General features: G+C 39.7%; 1 protein-coding gene across 10 annotated transcripts in view; it reads left to right on the top strand.

Annotated features, from left to right (window-relative positions):
- Positions 1 to 19,342, top strand: part of PTK2 (protein tyrosine kinase 2) — a 381,820-nt gene that overhangs the window by 334,160 nt on the left and 28,318 nt on the right. For 8 of the 10 annotated variants that reach the window (XM_048841744.2, XM_048841743.2, XM_048841741.2 and 5 more), the window contains 4 exons: positions 3,990 to 4,101; positions 6,733 to 6,819; positions 7,976 to 8,113; positions 9,976 to 10,107. In XM_048841744.2, the coding sequence (XP_048697701.1) occupies positions 3,990 to 4,101; positions 6,733 to 6,819; positions 7,976 to 8,113; positions 9,976 to 10,107 (469 nt within the window). Of the gene's footprint in view, positions 1 to 3,095; positions 3,299 to 3,989; positions 4,102 to 6,732; positions 6,820 to 7,975; positions 8,114 to 9,975; positions 10,108 to 19,342 lie in introns of those variants that run through there. The other 2 variants (XM_075124915.1, XM_048841742.2) reach the window with 2 other exon arrangements.

The raw sequence follows: 19,342 nt of genomic DNA on the forward strand, positions 1-19,342 counted from the left end.
GGGTCTGTTAACTTGGAGTGATAGTGACAGATCCTCCGTACATTGTATTCCGTAAGGATAAGGTTTCTTTACATCTACACCCCAAATTCACCCCTAAAGTAGTTTCAGAATTTCACCTTTACCAATCCATTGCTTACCTATGTTCTTCCCAAAACCCCACGTTTCCACAGAGGAACCAAGACTTCACTCCCTCGATGTTCGGCAGGCCTTGGTTTTCTACCTACAGAGAACAAAACCAAGGCTGTTTGTCACCGTAGCAGAAAGAGTCAGGGCACACCATTGCCACCCAGAGAATCTCCAAATGGTTCTCTGGCTGTATTCTACTCTATCAGCTTTCGAACCTCCCCCCACATCCTCCATATGGGATAAGAGCTCATTACACCAGGAGGATACAGTATATCTGTACACATTTATTTAAGTATGTACTTTACCATACATTTATTCAGATTCTTAATTTTTCCATTTTTTATTATGTCAGAAATTGGTGAATGATGTATTTCTTATTTACGAGAGGATTATTTAGTTACTTCGGATTTCTGTCATGCTCTATTTGGATAGAAATTGGAATTCAATTAGAATGCAAAGAGCAGCATTTTTTAAAATGGTTTAAAACTACCTTAAATGCAGGATGTATAAGAAAAATGTTTTTTATGAAAACATGATTTGCATTTAAAACTGACTTATTAAACAAAGGAAGTATTATCTGTAGTTAGTGAATTTAACTCATTCTTTCTGGTCGCCGTGGCCAGGATCCTCAAACTAATTAAATAAACTGAAGAAAATAGTCTTTCTGGACCTGCAGAGGAGGCTACTGCTGTCAAAAAACTGGATTAGCCCTTCAAAAAACGATGGGTCCCGGTGCTTAGCAAGTCAGTGGTTTGACTTCTGTTAAAAACTTTGGCAGCAAACATGTACTTTTTGAATATTATTTTTATTTAATTTAAATCATTTCAGTAGATTATAATAACTTTAGGGCATTGGTTGTCATAATTTCAAATGTAATTTGAAATGTTTAGTTTTTGAAGTATTTAATTCAAATTTCAAAAATCAGATTTAAATACAAATCTGAGTTTTAAAAAAAAATTTTAAATCATTGATTTTTATCTACCCCGCTAAACTGTGTTTTCCTTTAAAGACCTCCATTAGGAATGATCCCCTTGGGAAACAGGAATAAAATGAGGGCAGGGTAGAGAATATGGTGACATACATTTGAGAAAGTGCTTCTTGTATTTGTTGAGTTTGTCATCTAGATGCTACACTGACAAATTTCTTAGAAAGAGAGAAGTTGCCATTAAAATGTCAGCATTTATCATCAGTTTCCACACAGTGATATCTGAGATACTAGAATTACTTTTTTTTCTTAAGTAAAAGAAAACCGTGCAGGATCTCAGATAACTCTTGTGTGGAAACTATTGGTAACTGTTTTCTTTTTAGTGAGATGTTCCAGAAACGGGCTCTTTGTAAGTAAAGTTAAATTTATTTCTCAAGTTAAGTAAACCATTTAATAAATGTAAATCACGCATCTAAACCTTCCTAGAAAAATGTTAAGTTTGATGGCATTGCCTTAAGAAATGGCTGGGAAATTATATGAATAGAAATGCATCTGTCCTTACTGTGGCTAAAAATATGTGTAGTTTGGGAAAATATGCCTAGATCTGACTTTCCTGACCTTCTCTGACGTCTAACTAACTGCTCAGAGTACTCAAGCAGCTGTACTGAGAGAAGGTCAAAAATATCTCTTGATTTACTCCATCTATGGGTTGGTCTTCCCATTGTAAAAACAAAGACGTTTTTGTGAGTTATTTATACTCTCTGCTTTCAGCAGTTTAAAACTTCCCAGTGGCATTTCCATTTTATATTCATTTTTTCTAGTGGGGAGTCCAGGCATCCAAGTGCGAGCTCTATTTCATGTGATCAGTCTTTAGCTAGAATGGTCCCAGGATGTTTTGGTAAGGGGGTCGACGCCTCTTTATGACAAGGACTAAGAAATATCTCACTGGACTGAATTGGGGTCGTGAGGCAAGAGGCTTAGCCTGTGTTATGAAAAACACGTCATTTATGTCTATGTGTGGCATTCCCACTCCATCTTTTTGGACTTAGTAAATATCCGTTACTCAGATAGCAAGATGATGAACGTGACACATAGCTAGACAGGCAGACAAGATGAGAATGTTAGATTCCCTTTTTGGAGTTAGGAGCTGGGTGTTCCACAACATTAAACCTGTGGCACAAATTTTTGACATCATCCATGTCTAAATGTCTGATATGTCTCCATTCCATTTGCTAGTATTAGAGAATCAGCCCACTGACTCGAAGGCTCTGTTACAAACCTCTCCAAGTATATTACACACAAAGCATTCACTTTTTTAACTTGGAGACATGGCACGTGTCTTGAAAAATCATCATCTGCTATTCATGATTATGGGTGCATAGAGACTGATTTCTCAAGCTGCTCAGTGGTGTATCCAGCATCTGAAATATGAACCTGGCCCTAAACACAAAGCTACTGGTGGTTTTTGATAGTTTCAGGAAAGGATTTTTTTTTTTTTTTACGTTGTGATGTCCTTGTGCTTCATGAAGGAAGAAGGGAATAGGAGGATTGTCTCGCTACATTCCATCTGTTGGGCTACCCTTGCTTGAGTTTTCCTTCTGCAACAGTTGTATCAGAATTGCTATTAACAAGTTCTTTATCAGATTTTCCAAAGTATATTTTGTTCTGACATTTGTGTGTTTTATTTCAGCAGCGATGGATTGAAATAGCAGCAGCATATTTTAAATCCACTTCTGTTGCTGTTAGACTAGATTAGGTATTTTCTGTTTTTGGCTGAAAGAGAAAAGGCAGAGTTTTAGTGTCCAGTCAAGCAGAATTTATTTTTGAAATGAGCAAGAAAGTTCCCAAATTAGAATGGACTACTGCAACTGATCTCATCCTCTGCATGTGTAATTCTGAGTGGTTTTTAGTGGACTAAACCAAGAGATTAAAAACTTTGAATGAGCTTCCTTATTAGAAACTGAACGGTGGTAAACACAGGGGAATTGCTCCTTTACAAGATTGATTAGTTTGTCATTCTGGAGAGGTTGATACGAAAACAGTCAGACCTACTCAGAACCCTGAAGAATCTATGTAGCATGCAGCTCTAGCAAATTTTTAACTCCTATATGAAAGCTGCATTCTAAGTATTTTTAAAATGGCAAATATCCAAGATTAATAATCCACATAGCAGAACGGGGAGGAGGCTACTGTGGAGGCAGCAGTATTATGTTGAACTTCAAATAGTCTGTGATAGTCAGAACAGTGGTAAGTAGCAAGCTAGTTTTACAAGTGTTTTGTATTTTGATGAAATTGTATCTTTTGGCCTGAATAGTAAGAGTCTGAGTAAATGCCATCACATTTCTATTTGGCTGAATTAGTCTGTTAAATGTGTTCCTAGTTAAGTTGAAATGTAATAAGTCATAGTATTTAAGATTTTCTTTTTTTAATTTGTTAATAGAACTGAAAGATTTTCATGCTTCCATAAAGATTATATCTGCAGTTTGTTTTATACCTTTGCAGAGATGCAATAGAATATTTCCATATGAAAAATAAATGTTTGCAAGTATGTGCTTGATTAATTGCCTCTTGGGATTTCTCAGTATAATTATGCCTTGTGCCACTAGATCAAAAGAAATGTTCACATGTGAAAAACTCTTCCACAGGATCACCCATAATTTTCTAAAAATGTCTTTCGTTACCATATGTCTTTGCAGATCAAGATTGTTGTGTTTCAGTTGCTAATTTTGCAAAGGTATTTTCCCCTAGTATTAGTTTTATGAAACCATACCAGCCCTCTCCCTATTTAAAAGCAGCCTTATTTGTCTTGTATATTCCTGTCAGTCTGTGGGCTAGGATCTATTAATCTGGGAGTTTGAAAGAAATTTGGAGATAGCGTCTATTAGACACTGAACCAGAATATTACTTATCTTCAGTGTAACTTTTATTTTCTCCTTAGTACAATACTGGAGGAAGAGAAGCTGCAGCAAGAAGAACGAATGAGAATGGAATCAAGGCGACAAGTCACAGTGTCCTGGGATTCAGGAGGATCAGATGAAGCCCCTCCCAAGGTAGCCAACTTTTTTTTAACACATACTTTACATTCAACAATATTATGATTTTAGTTCATTAACCTGTTAAATATTGTTCAATGATGAGAGAAGCCAGATGGCTCCCTTCTCATACCCTGTTTGGTGATCTGTTGCTAATGATGACACTTAACTAATTTTACACTATTTTAGATGGATTTCACTTTAAGGACCCAGCTTTCCATAGGCTGAGTTAGTACAGCTGATTTGTATTGCAGTTTTGTGGTGTTGGGTCAGACTGTTAGCCAATATTGTACAAACCTTTCTCTTGTTTCTCTCTTTTCTCATGGTCATGTAACTTGAAAAAGACTAGAATGGTTTGCCATTAAATTGTTTCGCCTAGGGCTAAACATTTTCCCCCTTTCTTTCTGTCTGTTATTTCTTGTAAATTAATAGCTAGTAAGATCCCTGACAATCATAAAGTAAAGTTTATACCATAATAGTGAGTGGATAGAAATGAGTTCATTACATTTTTACCTTATTCTGAAGAGACTGTTACGATTCCTCTCTGAAGGTTTCCCTTTTATAGTTTAAAGGATCCTTAAGTATTATTTTTTTTTTTTTTGTATTTTCATTGGTTGGTCTGTCTATTATCCATCTGGACACCACTGCCGTGCAGTCTTGAAGTCTAATCCTGCAAGGTGCTGAGTAGCCCCAAAGTCCACTATCGTCCGTGTCTCCTCATTGGAGCCATTGAGCACAAATGTTTTGACTAGCTTCTCCTTGAGTTCAGACTTTCATCATCATCCCAGTGCCAAATATTGGCTGTGTCTTAACCAGCTACTTGACCATGAAAACCTGAAGCCAGCAGCTGCTGTTTCTGCCACATGCATCCATAAACAGTCCTGGCAAAAGATGGGGTCTTTTTTTTTTTTTTAAACCATCTTCAGCTTGTTGGCTGAGAGAGTTGTGAGCCCCACTTCTGCACTTTAATAGGGTCAACAGGACAAGAAACATAGCCCATGGAAAAATGATTTGAACTTTTTGTTCTAAAATTAATTCAAAATACCCCATTGACCTATTTAATCAACTAAGATTGGGGGAAGGTCTACAGTTAAAACACTGCTGCAGCTCTTAAGTGAAGATGTTCCTATGAGAGCTCTCCCATTGGCATAGTTAATCCACCTCCCCAAAAGATGGTAGTTGTGTTGACAGTAGAAGCCCTCCCGTTGACGTACCGCTATCTACACAGGGGGTTACAGTCAGGGGTGTGGATTTTTTACCCCTCTGAGTGACATAGTTATACTGACATAGGTCTGTAATGTAGACCTGGCCTAACTGTCATGATTTAGTGCTTAAATAGTAATATATACATTGGCAAAGGAAATAAATTGCATGACCCATAATAACAATGGTGGTTAATAATTTAAAAGATTGTTTGATGAAGAGATTAAATTTTGCCTTCTAAGGCTTAATCTGAGTGGACTAAATGCTTTTTTTAATGTAATGAATGAAGAATTACAACTGTTAGAAAAGCACATCATTAACGCCTTTGAGAACAGTGATTTTATGAGCTTTGGGACCTGATCAAGTATGCTGATTTTGAAATCTGATACCCACGGTATTGTGCATCATTTTCTATTTGAGGGGTTTAGATCATTTTTGTTCCTGTTCAAGTTATTCTCTTTATATATGTGGCATTATATATGTCGCTCTAGCAATATCTCCACCATTTGGTGGCCACAGATAAACAGATTCCAGCAAAATCATACACTCTTAGATGCCAATAAAGAATAGCAAGCTTCTTTTCACATTACAGTGTATAATATTACCCTCTGAAATCTTTCACTTTTTCATGATTGACCAGACGATGTACAGTTACAGGAAGTGTTGCAACTAATCCTAAAGAGGAAAGGATCAGTTATCTAATAGCCAGCCAAGGAGTTTTGTGGCCACTTGCTAGGTGCCACCCATAGTTAATGCTGCTGTCCGTTCTAATGGGAGACATTTCTAGCTGCTTCGCTGGATTGGACATTAACAATTAGAGCTCAGGAAGTCTCTCAGGATAATTTCTGTGAATATTCATTCCAATAAATAATTCAGTTTGCTTTACCTGTGTTTAGACTTTTCTGTGCTTTACCTGTACTTTAGACCACTGTCCTAGCAAAGGAGTTAACTGTCAGGAGCATTCGCCAAAATACATGGGAAGTGTTGGCAAATACTGGCAGGAAGCCGATTATGAACTTGGAAACGTGAGCATTCACATCTGAGACCTGATTTTAATTATTATGCTTTAATAGTGTGTCCTCTCAGAACCAACCCATAGTTCGGGTTATTGGATATTCACAATCAGCTACTCTCAAAGAACCTACAGAACAAGAGTTATTAATAGAAATTGTTCAGCAAATAATTTTGAATATTAAATGTGAGACTAGCCTAAACTGTTTGCGAACAGAAAAAGAGGCAAAATTCATTGAATGAATTATTCACTCAACTCTGTTATGTTTCCTACAATCCTTTTTGCTTACATTTTGAAGCTTGCTTTCATGAAGCATCTCGTGTAAGTTTAGCAGTATGAGAAAATTTGCCTTTCCTGAAAATAACTTACTTTGATTGTTGTATTTTATTTATATGATTGTTCTCTTTAAAAAGTGCACTCTTTTATATTTATAGCCCAGCAGACCTGGTTATCCCAGTCCAAGATCCAGTGAAGGGTTTTATCCTAGTCCACAGCATATGGTACCGCCCAATCATTACCAGGTAAAATATTATCTTTGTGCCTGCTGTTTTAAAATAGTTTATCATCCACTTGCATGTAGTGGGTGTCTTTCTCATGTGTGCACCAGTTTGAGTTCATTGAGTTCAATAGACTCCACTGAGTTCAATAGACATACTTCTGATTTACACCAATGTAAGACCAGAATTGAGTCTGGTAGGTTGATTCCAAATGGCAAGCAAGTCAACTGTTTGTCTGACTCTCCAGTCAATTAAAACTACGGTAATAAACTTTTTCTCATATTTATCAAGGAAGTTCAGTGTTCATGTAACATGCATGTGACAATTTACACTTGGCTAACAAAGTCACTTGCATGTCAAAATAGGATTAAGTGGTCTGATTACCTTGGCCTTGTTCATGCTATGTTCTCCAGTGAGTTCTTAGAAGCATTTCAAGTTCTCTCAAGTTGATAGCCCTCTCCAAATGTTAACACATAGTATACTTGCCTGTTTAACTTTGGTCTTGTACCATCAAAGTAAATTTAAAGCATCTTCTGCCATGGAGCTGTTTCAGAATTTTTAGATTTGCTCAAAGCTGCAGAGCACCCTGACTGAAGCAGCATTTTTTAAAATGAGCACACTTCAGTCTCATTAAAATTTCTTTGATTTTTCATAGCTGCAGGCTATGAAATTTTGTCAGGCCATCCTGCAGCTATGATAATTACGTGCTGTCACTCAGGATTTAAGCTTGTAACATACACTAGGGGGTACATTTTTAGCATAGTTTATAGGGAGATATGTGCACGATTCCTGTTAACATTAATGAGAGCTGCGTGTGTAATTCCTTATGTTGAAAATGTACTGATGGATATGTTTTTGTTCATTAAGGGATTTTGATGTCCTCTGCTACTAGGATTAAAACATAACTTTTAACACTAGTTGTGGACACTAGTTCTAACCCAATAAACGTGGTTTGTTAAAGCAGTATTTGAGAGTACGTCATATTTTAGCTTGAATTGCTGACTCTTCTTCTGGTTCTCTACATTTTCTTTTTTTTTTTTTTTTTTTCTTCATTGACTTAATATCCTGCCATGAGGCATTTATTATGCTCTCTGTTTTGGATACATGAGGGAGAATCATCAAACATAGAGGAGCTTAACTGGGGGCCTTAATACGATCATCAAGCATTTTCTTTTTATAGGTCTCTGGCTATCCTGGTTCTCATGGGATACCAGCCATGGCAGGCAGCATTTATCCTGGCCAGGCATCTCTTTTGGATCAAGCAGATTCCTGGAACCATCGGCCTCAGGAAATATCAATGTGGCCCCCCACCATGGAGGTAATGTGAATTTTCACAAAGTTTATTGCACATTGTACAGTACTTGCATTATAAAGCTTTTTTTAAAAATTGCAACTACAACTCTGGAGTTTAATCTAGGGAAACTAAGTCAATTTTCCTGGGAGTTTTAAAATGGTTTGATTAATGAAGGAAGGGAATGTTATTTATCAATAAAAACAGCGGAGTGGGAATCATGACTGGAGTCTATTCATGGTTCTACCACTGGTTTCTTACATGAGCTTAGACAAGCTGTGGTGCACTTATACCTGAGTTCACCCATTGTTAAAATGGGGGTATTAGTACTTACCCTCCTTTTTGGGGGTGTTGAGACTAAATTAATGGTTATAAAATTCTTTGAGTTCCTCAGACAAAATGCACCACAAAAGAGCAAAGTTGTTATTACTTATTATTAAAGGAGAAAAGTTCATGCTAAATAAAATACATATTAATTCATCATCCATTAAAAAAAATATAGTGCCTGGGATACCTAGTGCACTTTATGAATCCAAGGTTTCTCCATGATCACAGCATACCTCTCAGCATCGCAACGCCACTAAGTGCCACACAGATTGCCAAACTCTTTCCCGAACCCTTCCCTCCCCTTCATCCTTTTAATTCTTTTTCATTCCCCTTCCAACATTCCATCCTTTTCCCTTCCTTTCTCCCTGCAGTCCCTTCATCTCTCCTTCTTTTCCCTATCTCTTCATGGTAGTGATCCTCATGCAGCTTCCATCTTACTAAGTCTGTTTGCTCCTTGTAGTGGTGCTTTTCTCTCTCTACCTGTAATGCATGAGCGGAACTGAGAAGTGGGATATGCTGCTAAATACAGGACAGCAGAGACGTGTCATGCAAAGAAACCCATATTTGTTCTTTTCTTTGCCCAAGAGAGCACTAGGTCGACTTGATCATGTGTTCTGCCTATACTGTACTGGTTGTTACCTTCACGATATATAGTTGGTGTTGTAGGATTCCTCTATGAGGTTGGAATGGCTAGTTAATGATGAAAATGTTTCTTCCATTCTTACACAGGTAGAGTAATACCCTAAATCCCCCAACTAGTCAATAAGAACAATAGAATCTGGCCCTATATGTGCTAAGGTAGGGGTGAAGGAGAAGGCAGTATAAGAACATGATGTGTTTTGTGCATATTCATCACTAATACATTACAGCTGAGTTTTTCTCAGGAATGTATGGGGGTTGGGTGACCAAATCCCATTGAATTTCAATTGGAGTTGGGCATCTAACTCCCTTTGGCTCCTATGAAGACCCCTCCCTACGTTTCTTGTGGTTAGTGCTTTAAAGAACCACTTTAAGGGGACAGTGTCAGGTCCGTTAGGCCCAAAATTTAGATTCTGTAGAACAAGAAGTTTACAAAATCTATTAGAAATATTCCCATGATATTTTTAAAAAGTGTCAGTAAAAACAGGTGAGGAGGAGGGTTTGTTTGTTTGGATAGAAACATTGTCCTACAGTGCTAGCAACCCAGACGTTGTACTAGTGCCCAAGACCCAGAGAGTAATACTGAGAAATCTGTTTTCATCCATGCAAGCTTAGTGAAAAGAGAAAAAAAAAAGCACGTCAAAATTCTTGAAAAGTAAAATAGATTTCTAAAATTCATTCCGTTCCAATAATAGTAAGCAGGGCAAACTAAATGTTTACAACTGGAATGTGTCCTTTTTGATGTGCCACTTTAATACTTTAGTAGAGCTGAGAACCATGCTTGACTCAGACTATAGGTTTTGGGTTTTCTAAATCCCTTCTCTTATAATACAAGAGTTTTCACAACTGTGTATAAAAACTATTGAGTCCCATGACATTCTGCCATGGTAGGCAAATGGCAACCCTTGAGCTTTCCCTCTTAGGATTCTGGCACTTTGGACATGCGAGGAATGGGACAGGTCCTACCAACACATCTAATGGAGGAGAGATTGATACGACAGCAACAAGAAATGGAGGAAGATCAGCGCTGGCTTGAAAAAGAGGAGAGATTCCTGGTAATACATTGCAGAGTACCACTAATCTCAGTAGCAGTCAACAATTAAAGCTTATTAAAATTAATAGTTTCTGTGTAACAGGAATATTAATTGAACAGATAAGTTACTACTGAAACTTAACTGGCATTTATTTGAGCCATCCTAGTCCTCAATTAATAGCACAATATATGCCTCTCAACTGTCTATTTTAAATACAAACTTCTGTCTGTTCCACACAAACATGATGTGATTCATTACCATCAGTTATTGACATCTGAAATATTGACTTTTTAAACTGATAACTGAAATGAAAAGTTTTGCTAGGCAAACAAATCCAGTTTTTAAAACTTCTTGAGCAGCTGTTTTTCTTGTGGTCCATATCTGGATCTTCATCACACATTTGTTTTCCACAGTCAGGCCTCTATAGATTATGAAGGGTGGTGCAAAATGATACTGTGTGGGCATCCAGATTTGCTTCTGAGCAGGTAGAGCAGAGAGATTTCTAAATCTTTTCCAATCCCTCGGAAAAGAGACAATCTCACATTTATCAGGCAACCCTGTCTCTTGAAAGAATTGTCCAATTTTCTGCTCAAGGAAATTGATAGGAGGGCGTAATTTAAAAAAAAAAAAAAAAAAAAGCAGGAATTGGGGAGAGTAATTTCTTTGATTTCCTAATCTCTGCAGATGAATCATCCCTTTTCTCTTCTTGCCAAGGTCATAGTCTTGCTTTCTGGGGTGGAACCCAGGTCTTCAGGGAGAATCAAAATTCTAGTTTCCCAAACATCTATATTAGCAGCAAAACACAGACTCAGAGTTCAAGTTCTGTGTTCAGATGCTTACTCTTCAGACCAACAGCTACTGGGAGTGTTACAAAGACAGCACAGTCAGACCACAGGATGAGGAACAGTGCTCTGTTCTGTTCTATATGGGTTTTTATGCCATGCTTACCGCTTGCCATGATCACCTTTCATTAGTGCATTAAGCGTCATGACTAATATCAGTCATGTGTTTTTTCATTCTTTCCCCAGGGGGAGAAGTGTGCACAGTGGAATGTTTTGTTTTAGAATTTTTTTAGTGTACACATGTTGCTGTATGTTTGTCACAAAAGGCAAAGGCAAAGAAGTGCAAGTTGCACTTAGAGTGGAAGGCAGTGAGGTTTATGATAGCCCTTAGTTCCTGTGGGAGTCTGTTGTACTGTCCTGAACTGGCCCTCAAGAAAACTGGCCCTTGCACAGATGAGCTTTACCCTCATTGCAGAAAGTTCCATTGTGCCAAAGGGACAAATTTATCGACCACAATTGTCTTCGTGGAGCTTTAGGTGATCTTGTAGGTTCTCTGGGCCCAGGCCACTGAGTGCTTTGAAGAAAACAACTGAGACCTTGAATTTGGCTCAGTATTCTATGAGAAGCAAGTATAGGGGAATGGAATACAGGTTTGATGTGTTCAGTGTTGCTGAGGAGACATGGTACAGAATTCTGTACCAGTTAGTTTCCTAATTGCTGAAGATTTAGAATCATAGCATGTTAGGGTTGGAAGAGACCTCAGGAGGTCATCTAGTCCAATCGCCTGCTCAAAGCAGGACCAACATCAACTAAATCATCCCAGCCAAGTCTTTGTCAAGCTGGGCCTTAAAAACCTCTAAGGCTGGAGATTCCATCACCTCTCTAGGTAACCAATTCCAGTGCTTCAACACCCTCCTAGTGAAATAGTGTTTCCAACCTAGACCTCCTTCACTCTAACTTGAGACCACTGCTTCTTGTTCTGTCATCTGCCACCACTGAGAACAGCCAAGCTCCATCCTCTTTGAAACCCCCCTTCAGGTAATTGAAGGCTGTTATCAAATCCCCCCTCGCTCTTCCCTTCTGCAGACTAAATAACCCCAGTTCCCTCAGCCTCTCCTCATAAGTCATGTGCCCCAGCCCTCTAATCATGTTGCTTGCCCTCCGCTGGACTCTCTCCAATTTGTCCACATCCCTTCTGTAGTGGGGGGACAAAAACTGGACGCAGTACTCCAGGTGTGGCCTCACCAGTGCTGAATAGAGGGGAATAATCACTTCCCTCGATCTGCTGGCAATGCTCCTACTAATACAGCACAATATGCCATTGGCCTTCTTGGCAATGAGGGCACACTGTTGACTCATATCCAGCCTCTCATCCACTATAATCCCCAGGTCCTTTTCTGCAACTGCTGCTTAGCCAGTCGGTTCCCAGCCTGTAGGAATGCATGGGATTCTTCCTTCCTAAGTGCAGGACTCTGCACTTGTCCTTGTTGAACCTCATCAGATTTCTTTTGGCCCAATCCTCCAATTTGTGTAGGTCACTCTAGACCCTATCCCTACCCTCCATCGTATCTACCTCTCCCCCCAGCTTAGTGTCATCTGCGAACTTGCTGAGGGTGCAATTAATCCCATCATCCAGATCATTAATAAAGATGTTGAACAAAACCGGCCGCAGGACTGACCCCGGGGCACTCAGCTTGATACCAGCTGCCAAGTAGACATCGAGCTGTTGATCACTACCTGTTGAGCCCAGCAATCTAGACAGCTTTCTATCCATCTTGTAGTCCATTCATCCAATCCATACTTTTTTAACTTACTGGCAAGAATACTGTGGGAGACCATATCAAAAGCTTTGGTAAACTCAAGATATATCACATCCACTGCTTTCCCCATATCCACAGAGCCAGTTACCTCATCATAGAAGGCAATCAGGTTGGTCAGGCATGACTTGTCCTTGGTGAATCCATGTTGACTGTTCCTGATCACCTTCCTCTCCAAGTGCTTCAAAATGGATTCCTTGAGGACCTGCTCCATGATTTTGCTGGGGACTGAAGTGAGGCTGACTGATCTGTAGTTCCCGGGTTCTCTTTTTTCCCTTTTTTAAATATGGGCATTATATTTGCCTTTTTCCAGTCATCCGGGACCTCCCATGATCGCCACGAATTTTCAGAGATAATGGTCAATGGCTCTGCAATAACATCAGCCAACTCCCTCAGCACCCTTGGATGCATTAGATCTGGACCCATGAACAGCTTTTCTAAATAGTCCTTAACCTGTTCTTTCACCACTGAGGGCTGCTCACCTACTCCCCATGCTGTGTTGCCCAGTGCAGCAGTCTGGGAGCTGCCCTTGTCTGTGAAGACCGAGGCAAAAAAGCATTGAGTACTTCATCTTTTTCCACATCATCTGTCACTATGTTGCCTCCCCGATTCAGTAAGGGTCCCACACTTGCTCTGACCACCTTCTTGTTGCTAACATACCTGTAGAAACCCTTCTTGTTACCCTTCACATCCCTTGCTAGCTGCAACTCCAGTTGTCCCTTAGCCTTCTTGATTACACCCCTGCATGCTCTAGCAATATTTTTGTATTCCTCCCTAGTCATCTGTCCAAATTTCCACTTCTTATAAGCTTCCTTTTTGAGTTTAAACTCACCGAAGCTTTCACTGTTAAGCCAGGCTGGTTGCCTGCCATGTTTGCTATTCTTTCTGCACTTCGGGATAGTTGTTCCTGCACCCTCAATAAGGCTTCTTTAAAATACAGTCAGCTCTCCTGGACTCCTTGCCCCCTTATATTAGCCTCCCATGGGATCCTGCCCATCAGTTCCTCAAGGGAGTCTAAGTCTGCTTTTCTGAAGTCCACGGTCCGTATTTTGCTACTCTCCTTTCTTCCTTTTTTCGAAATCCTGAACTCAACCATCTCATACCCAGCTGTATCACCTTGCTGTAATGCAGCTCAGAACTGACAAAGGCATGAATAACTGAGGCCAGGTCATCATTTGCCAAGCTGGCATGGAGTCTCCTAGCCAACTGGATATGGTAGAAAGCATTGCTTACCAATGTTGCTATATGAGAGTTTAGCATCAGGGAAGAAAGTGAGAATTTAGCTACAGACTGATGGACCAATTGCAGATTTGGACCCGCTACCAAAGGAGATTGCACAGTGGCTGCGAACACTTCAGAATGCTTTCCTCAGCATACTATCATCACCTCTGTCTTGCCTAGATTCAGTTTCTACCAGCTGTTGTTCATCCATGAGCTGATCTCATCCAATTACTGGTGATAGCACTATGGTTGTATGTGGTGAAGAACAGGTAGAGCAGTGTGTCATGTTCATATTACAGGCACTTGAGTCCATGTCATCTGACCAGTTCAACTAGTGGCTGCATGCAGGTTTTGAATAGGGTTGGAGAGACAAGTGAAACTTGTGGGCCTCCTCGTGAAGCAACGCAATAGATGTGCAGTGTCCCATCACTACTCTTTGGGTTCATCTCTCCAAGAAGGACTTAAATCATTTTAGTGTATTATCTTCGACCCTTGCGACCTCTTTCAGGCAAGACAGCTGTCTTATTGTAAACTGGATCAGATACTGCAGAGAAGTCCAGAAGAATAAGAATGGATGTCTGCCTTCTGTCTATTGGCAGCAGATCATCCATCGGTGCCACTAAATCAATACAGTTTCATGTCCTGGCCTGAATCCAGATTGTGCCAGCCCCAGGATATTAGTTTCAGTTAGATAAGATTGAAGATGGCTTTTGACTAACTTCTCTTACCAGCTTGCTCAGGAAAAGAAGGTTTGATACTGAAGTATTTGGCTAGAATTTATGTATCCAGGGTGGGTTTCTTTAGTGTTGGTTGGACTTTTGCATGTTTGAAGGAGGAAGAGAAGGGTCCTTCCCTGAATGAGGTGTTGGCTGTTTTGGTCATGAGTGGCACCAGTTGCTCATGACTCTCTCTTTCAAGCCAGGAAGGGTTTGGATAGGATTCACAAGTCTTGGGTCAAGACTTCTTTAGAGTATTCAGAACTTCTTGATGAGTGAATGTACTGAACTTGAGGAATTCAAGCAAACTATGGGCTGCAGACAGGGCAGATTGAGTTTTTTGGGAAGCCTTCCCAAATGTGCATGATCTTTTCAGTGAAGTAGGATGATAGTTCTTTATAGCTCTAGATACTCAATTCAAATACAGGATGTGGATACTCAGATTGGATACTCAGAGTGTACCACTCTGGATAATTCCATGGGGTGGGATTTGGCAGCATCAATGAAGACTGATAGGAAGGTTCTCTTAGCCTGTAATATAGCTTCAGCATCAGCTTGGAGGAAATTGTTATTTTTCAGTCTGCCTTTGTCAGCCTTTGTTTTCCACCATTGGCACTCAGGTGACACTCCAGCAAAATTAGAAGTCGTGTTGACAGGCTCTGGGAGCAGCTACATTGTACATTCCTCAGATTGGCCAGATGTGAACTCTTTGATGGATACAAAGGGGGGAAATGGAGAGTCACACACAAAATTCCAAAATCTCATCTTGGATGATTATTTTTGTTTTTCTTGAGCAAATGATGGGGGAAAGGATGCTTCCCTCACCTTTGGCTCTTCTCCTGCTTATATTTTCTTTGTATGTATTCTGATCAGAGACTTCAAGGCGTATTTTTGGATGCCAGTTACAGATTTGATGGAGATTTATATATTGCTAGGTATTACAAGCTAACATTTTATTAGCATAATGTATTCAAATCCGTAGTATGTTGTCAAAGGAAATGGTTTACTTAACAACCAGGCACTTCTTGAAAATGAGATTTCATTCTCCAGGTTTATTCCTGGGGAAATTATGGTGGAGGACAGGTTACTAGCACATGTCTCTATTGGACCATAGTCATAGATATGAAAAGGTTAAAAGCTTCTTTGTATCTACATTTTTTTTTTTATGAACTTCCCTGTTAAATCCAGACTGCCTCACATCCATCAGGAGAAATTTGTTTTTAGATGCTCTCACCTTTCCTTTGAATTCTGTCTCGCTGGCCAAGAAGATTGCTTTTGGTGTGTCTTATATGATGTCTTCAGCTGTCCTCACAATAGGCCCAATCTGCAGAGCTTACAGGTGCATATTTCCTGAAGATGTCACGAGAGTCTTGCATGTGTAAGGATGCAAGATCAGATTCAATGTGAGGTTTGTTCTGAACATCCTTCATGGTCTGGTGAGAAATCAGTTGTCTCTTCACCAGCATTTCCCATCTGTGCTCCTGTTTCTTCTCATAAAGAAGAGCAGAGTTCATTATTTTCTCAAATCTATTGCTGAGTCCCACATATGCTCTGGTAAAAATACTTTTCCATCGAGAAAACGTTAGGACTATGAGTTGGGAGAAAATCTCTACAGAAACATGATTCTCCTCCTGCATGATGCACCTAAAATTAGGAAACTTTCAGGGGATTATTCTGTGGGTAGAGAATAGATGTGTCAGAGCCTGATTTCAGTCTCCACTTAGACTGGTTTTGAACGAGTGTAACTCAGTTGACTTTAATGAAGTTATTCCCAATTTGCACTGGTGTGAGGTCAGAATCAGGTCTGTTTACAGAGGCAGTCAGCATACCCCAGGCTCCTAAAACATGCATTGCTTCTGCCACAGAGAATCAAGTTTCTCAGGAAAACGGAAATTTACCAATTGCCTATTATAATCTATTGAGCATTAAGAAGAGAGGCCATACTGAGGATGGCACTAGTGCAACACTGCTTACCAGGAAGAACACTGATTTGCTCATAGACTCAGAATTTTCTGTTCTTTCTGCAACAGGAGACTGTAGCTCCAAACACAACAGCACAAAGATCCTTAACACTGAATAGATTATGCTATGATTATTGTTAACAAGAACAGTGCAAACAAGGAATGAAATTGGAATGGCATCGAAATGTAAGTTACTGCATGGGCAGAGGAGAAATTATCTGTGAAAGTAGCTTTCATAAAACTGATTTACTATGCAAAGCTAGTTAATACTGACAGACTGAAATTCTGTTTGCGTGTGTCAGTATTAACTGAATTCAGTATTCTGAAATCCTGCTTATAAAAAAGAAAATAATAAACAAATCTCCCAAGGAAAGCCATCAGCTAAAACTGCTTCAGTCAGTATAGAAGCAAGGTTAGATAGGATAAAGAACTGTTAGAAACTTCAAGCTCAGAGACACAGAAAACTCTACCTGCTGGTAGACAGGAAGTGAATTAGGAAGTCACGTATTTGGCTAGGACACCTCCTTAGTACAGGCCTGACATCAGGGGTTTTTTTCCTGCCTGCATCTGCTGGTAGGTAGATCATATTACACACTGTCTGGGCTGGCATCTTTATTGCACTATGAGGAATTAAATTAGCAGTAAGACATTTTCTTTCAGATTGTCTTGGCAAAAGTGAGTAAAATGTAAATGTTTGGAGATCAGTGTCTCACAGTGCTGTGGAACTGAAAGACAATGGACAAAAATTTAGTCCTTTGTATTACAGAATTGTGTGGAGCACCAATCAAGGAACAGCTTGCTATTGTATTAAGTATAGTACAGACAAGTAAAAAAAGAGTCTCTAAACCTGTCAGCTAGCAATCTAGAGATGGCATAATAGTATGTTATGCATAACAAGCAGAAGTCTATCATTTACTTATTTCATCCTTCAGATGTTCTATTGGACAGAACAAGAGTCTGCCAGGTAGGAGTCTGGATTCTGCCAAATCAAGAGTCTGCCAAGGTTCTGGATTCTAGTCTCTCACTGATTGTGATTTTTACCTAGGGTGACCAGATGTCCCAATATTAGGGGCTTTGTCTTATATAGGCAACTTATAACTGCCACTAACACCCCCATCCCGATTTTTCCACAATTGCTATCTGGTCACCCGATTTTTACCACATCACTTAACTCTAATAAAAGGATATTGACCTAACTCTCATTGGGGTTGTGAGGCCTTCTTGATGTTTGTAAAGCCCCATGAGATCATCAAATTAAAATGATTATAAAAGTGAAGAGTCATTACTTATCAAGGTCTGTCTAAACATACTTGGGTAGCAGCACCATCAGCCAGGACATCCGAAACAAAATCAGTAAAGCCAGGAACACTTTCAGGAGCTTAAATACAGTCTGGATATCATCAAAATACAACACCAAAACCAAAGATTTATCAGAGCTGTGTACTTTCAACACTACTTTATAGTGCAGAATGCTGGGGAATGAGAAAGTATGACATGTCCAAACTGTCTTCCTTCCATACAACCTGCCTCAGAAAAATCCTCCATATCTTCTGGCCCAGAACAATTTCAAACGAAGAACTACTGACACAGTGCAGCCAAGAGGATCTGAGCACCATCATTGCTTGGAGGCATTGGAGATGGATTGGCTATGTGCTTCGGATGGAAACTGATTCCATCACCAGAGGAGCAATAAGATGGACACCGGAAGGGAAGCGAAAACAAGGCCATCCGAAAACAACATAGCAAAGAGCTGCGGAAGCCGAGCTGAAAAACGTGGGGCACAGCTGGGGAACCATTGAAAGACCTGCCAGAAACAGACAGGAGTGGAGAGGCTTCGTCACTGCCCTAAATGCCAGAGGCATAGTAGGAACATCATGATGATGATGTCTAAACATCAAAGTTGCACCAGTGCAAATATAATTTGTTTTTTGATTAATTTAAAACCCTTTTGTGGACCCACTTAAATCAGATTGCTGCTGGTTTATATAGCTATAACTTAACTCAGTAACCAAATTAAGACAGGTTTCAGAGGAACAGCCGTGTTAGTCTGTATTCGCAAAAAGAAAAGGAGTACTTGTGGCACCTTAGAGACTAACCAATTTATTTGAGCATGAGCTTTCGTGAGCCACAGCTCACTTCATCAGATGTGTACCGTGGAAACTGCAGCAGACTTTATATACACACAGAGAATATGAAACAATACCTCCTCCCACCCCACTGTCCTGCTGGTAATAGCTTATCTAAAGTGATCAGCAGGTGGGCCATTTCCAGCACAAATCCAGGTTTTCTCACCCTCCACCCCCCCACACAAATTCACTCTCCTGCTGGTGCCTAAAATAGTCCAAGAAATAAATTAAGATCTCACTCTGAACTGCAGCCTACCTCACCTTTTTCACATGTGTTGGTTTGCATGCATTTATTTACACACAAAATCTTAGTTACACTTGTTCATGTGTATTTTTCTCTCAGCAACACAAGCACAAAACAAGGAAATCCAAAGTTAAGGCAACATTCACATCAACACAATACCAATTTCCAAGCATTACCTCACTACTGTCACAATACTTTACCACACCAAACCACCCTTTCTGCCACACTCAATTTCAGCTCTACAGCACTGACGAAAAGAACATGGGCCACAGTTCTGCTCTCTGATCTGTGTAGGTTGGTACTTGTGCCCTTACAGAGCCCTGTTGATTCACAGGGAATCCATGTTGGCAGAGGTCTGTTATATGGATGGGATTATATGATTAGAGTCA

This window comes from Caretta caretta, chromosome 2, assembly GCF_965140235.1.
Source record: "Caretta caretta isolate rCarCar2 chromosome 2, rCarCar1.hap1, whole genome shotgun sequence".
NCBI classification, from domain to species: Eukaryota; Metazoa; Chordata; order Testudines; family Cheloniidae; genus Caretta; species Caretta caretta.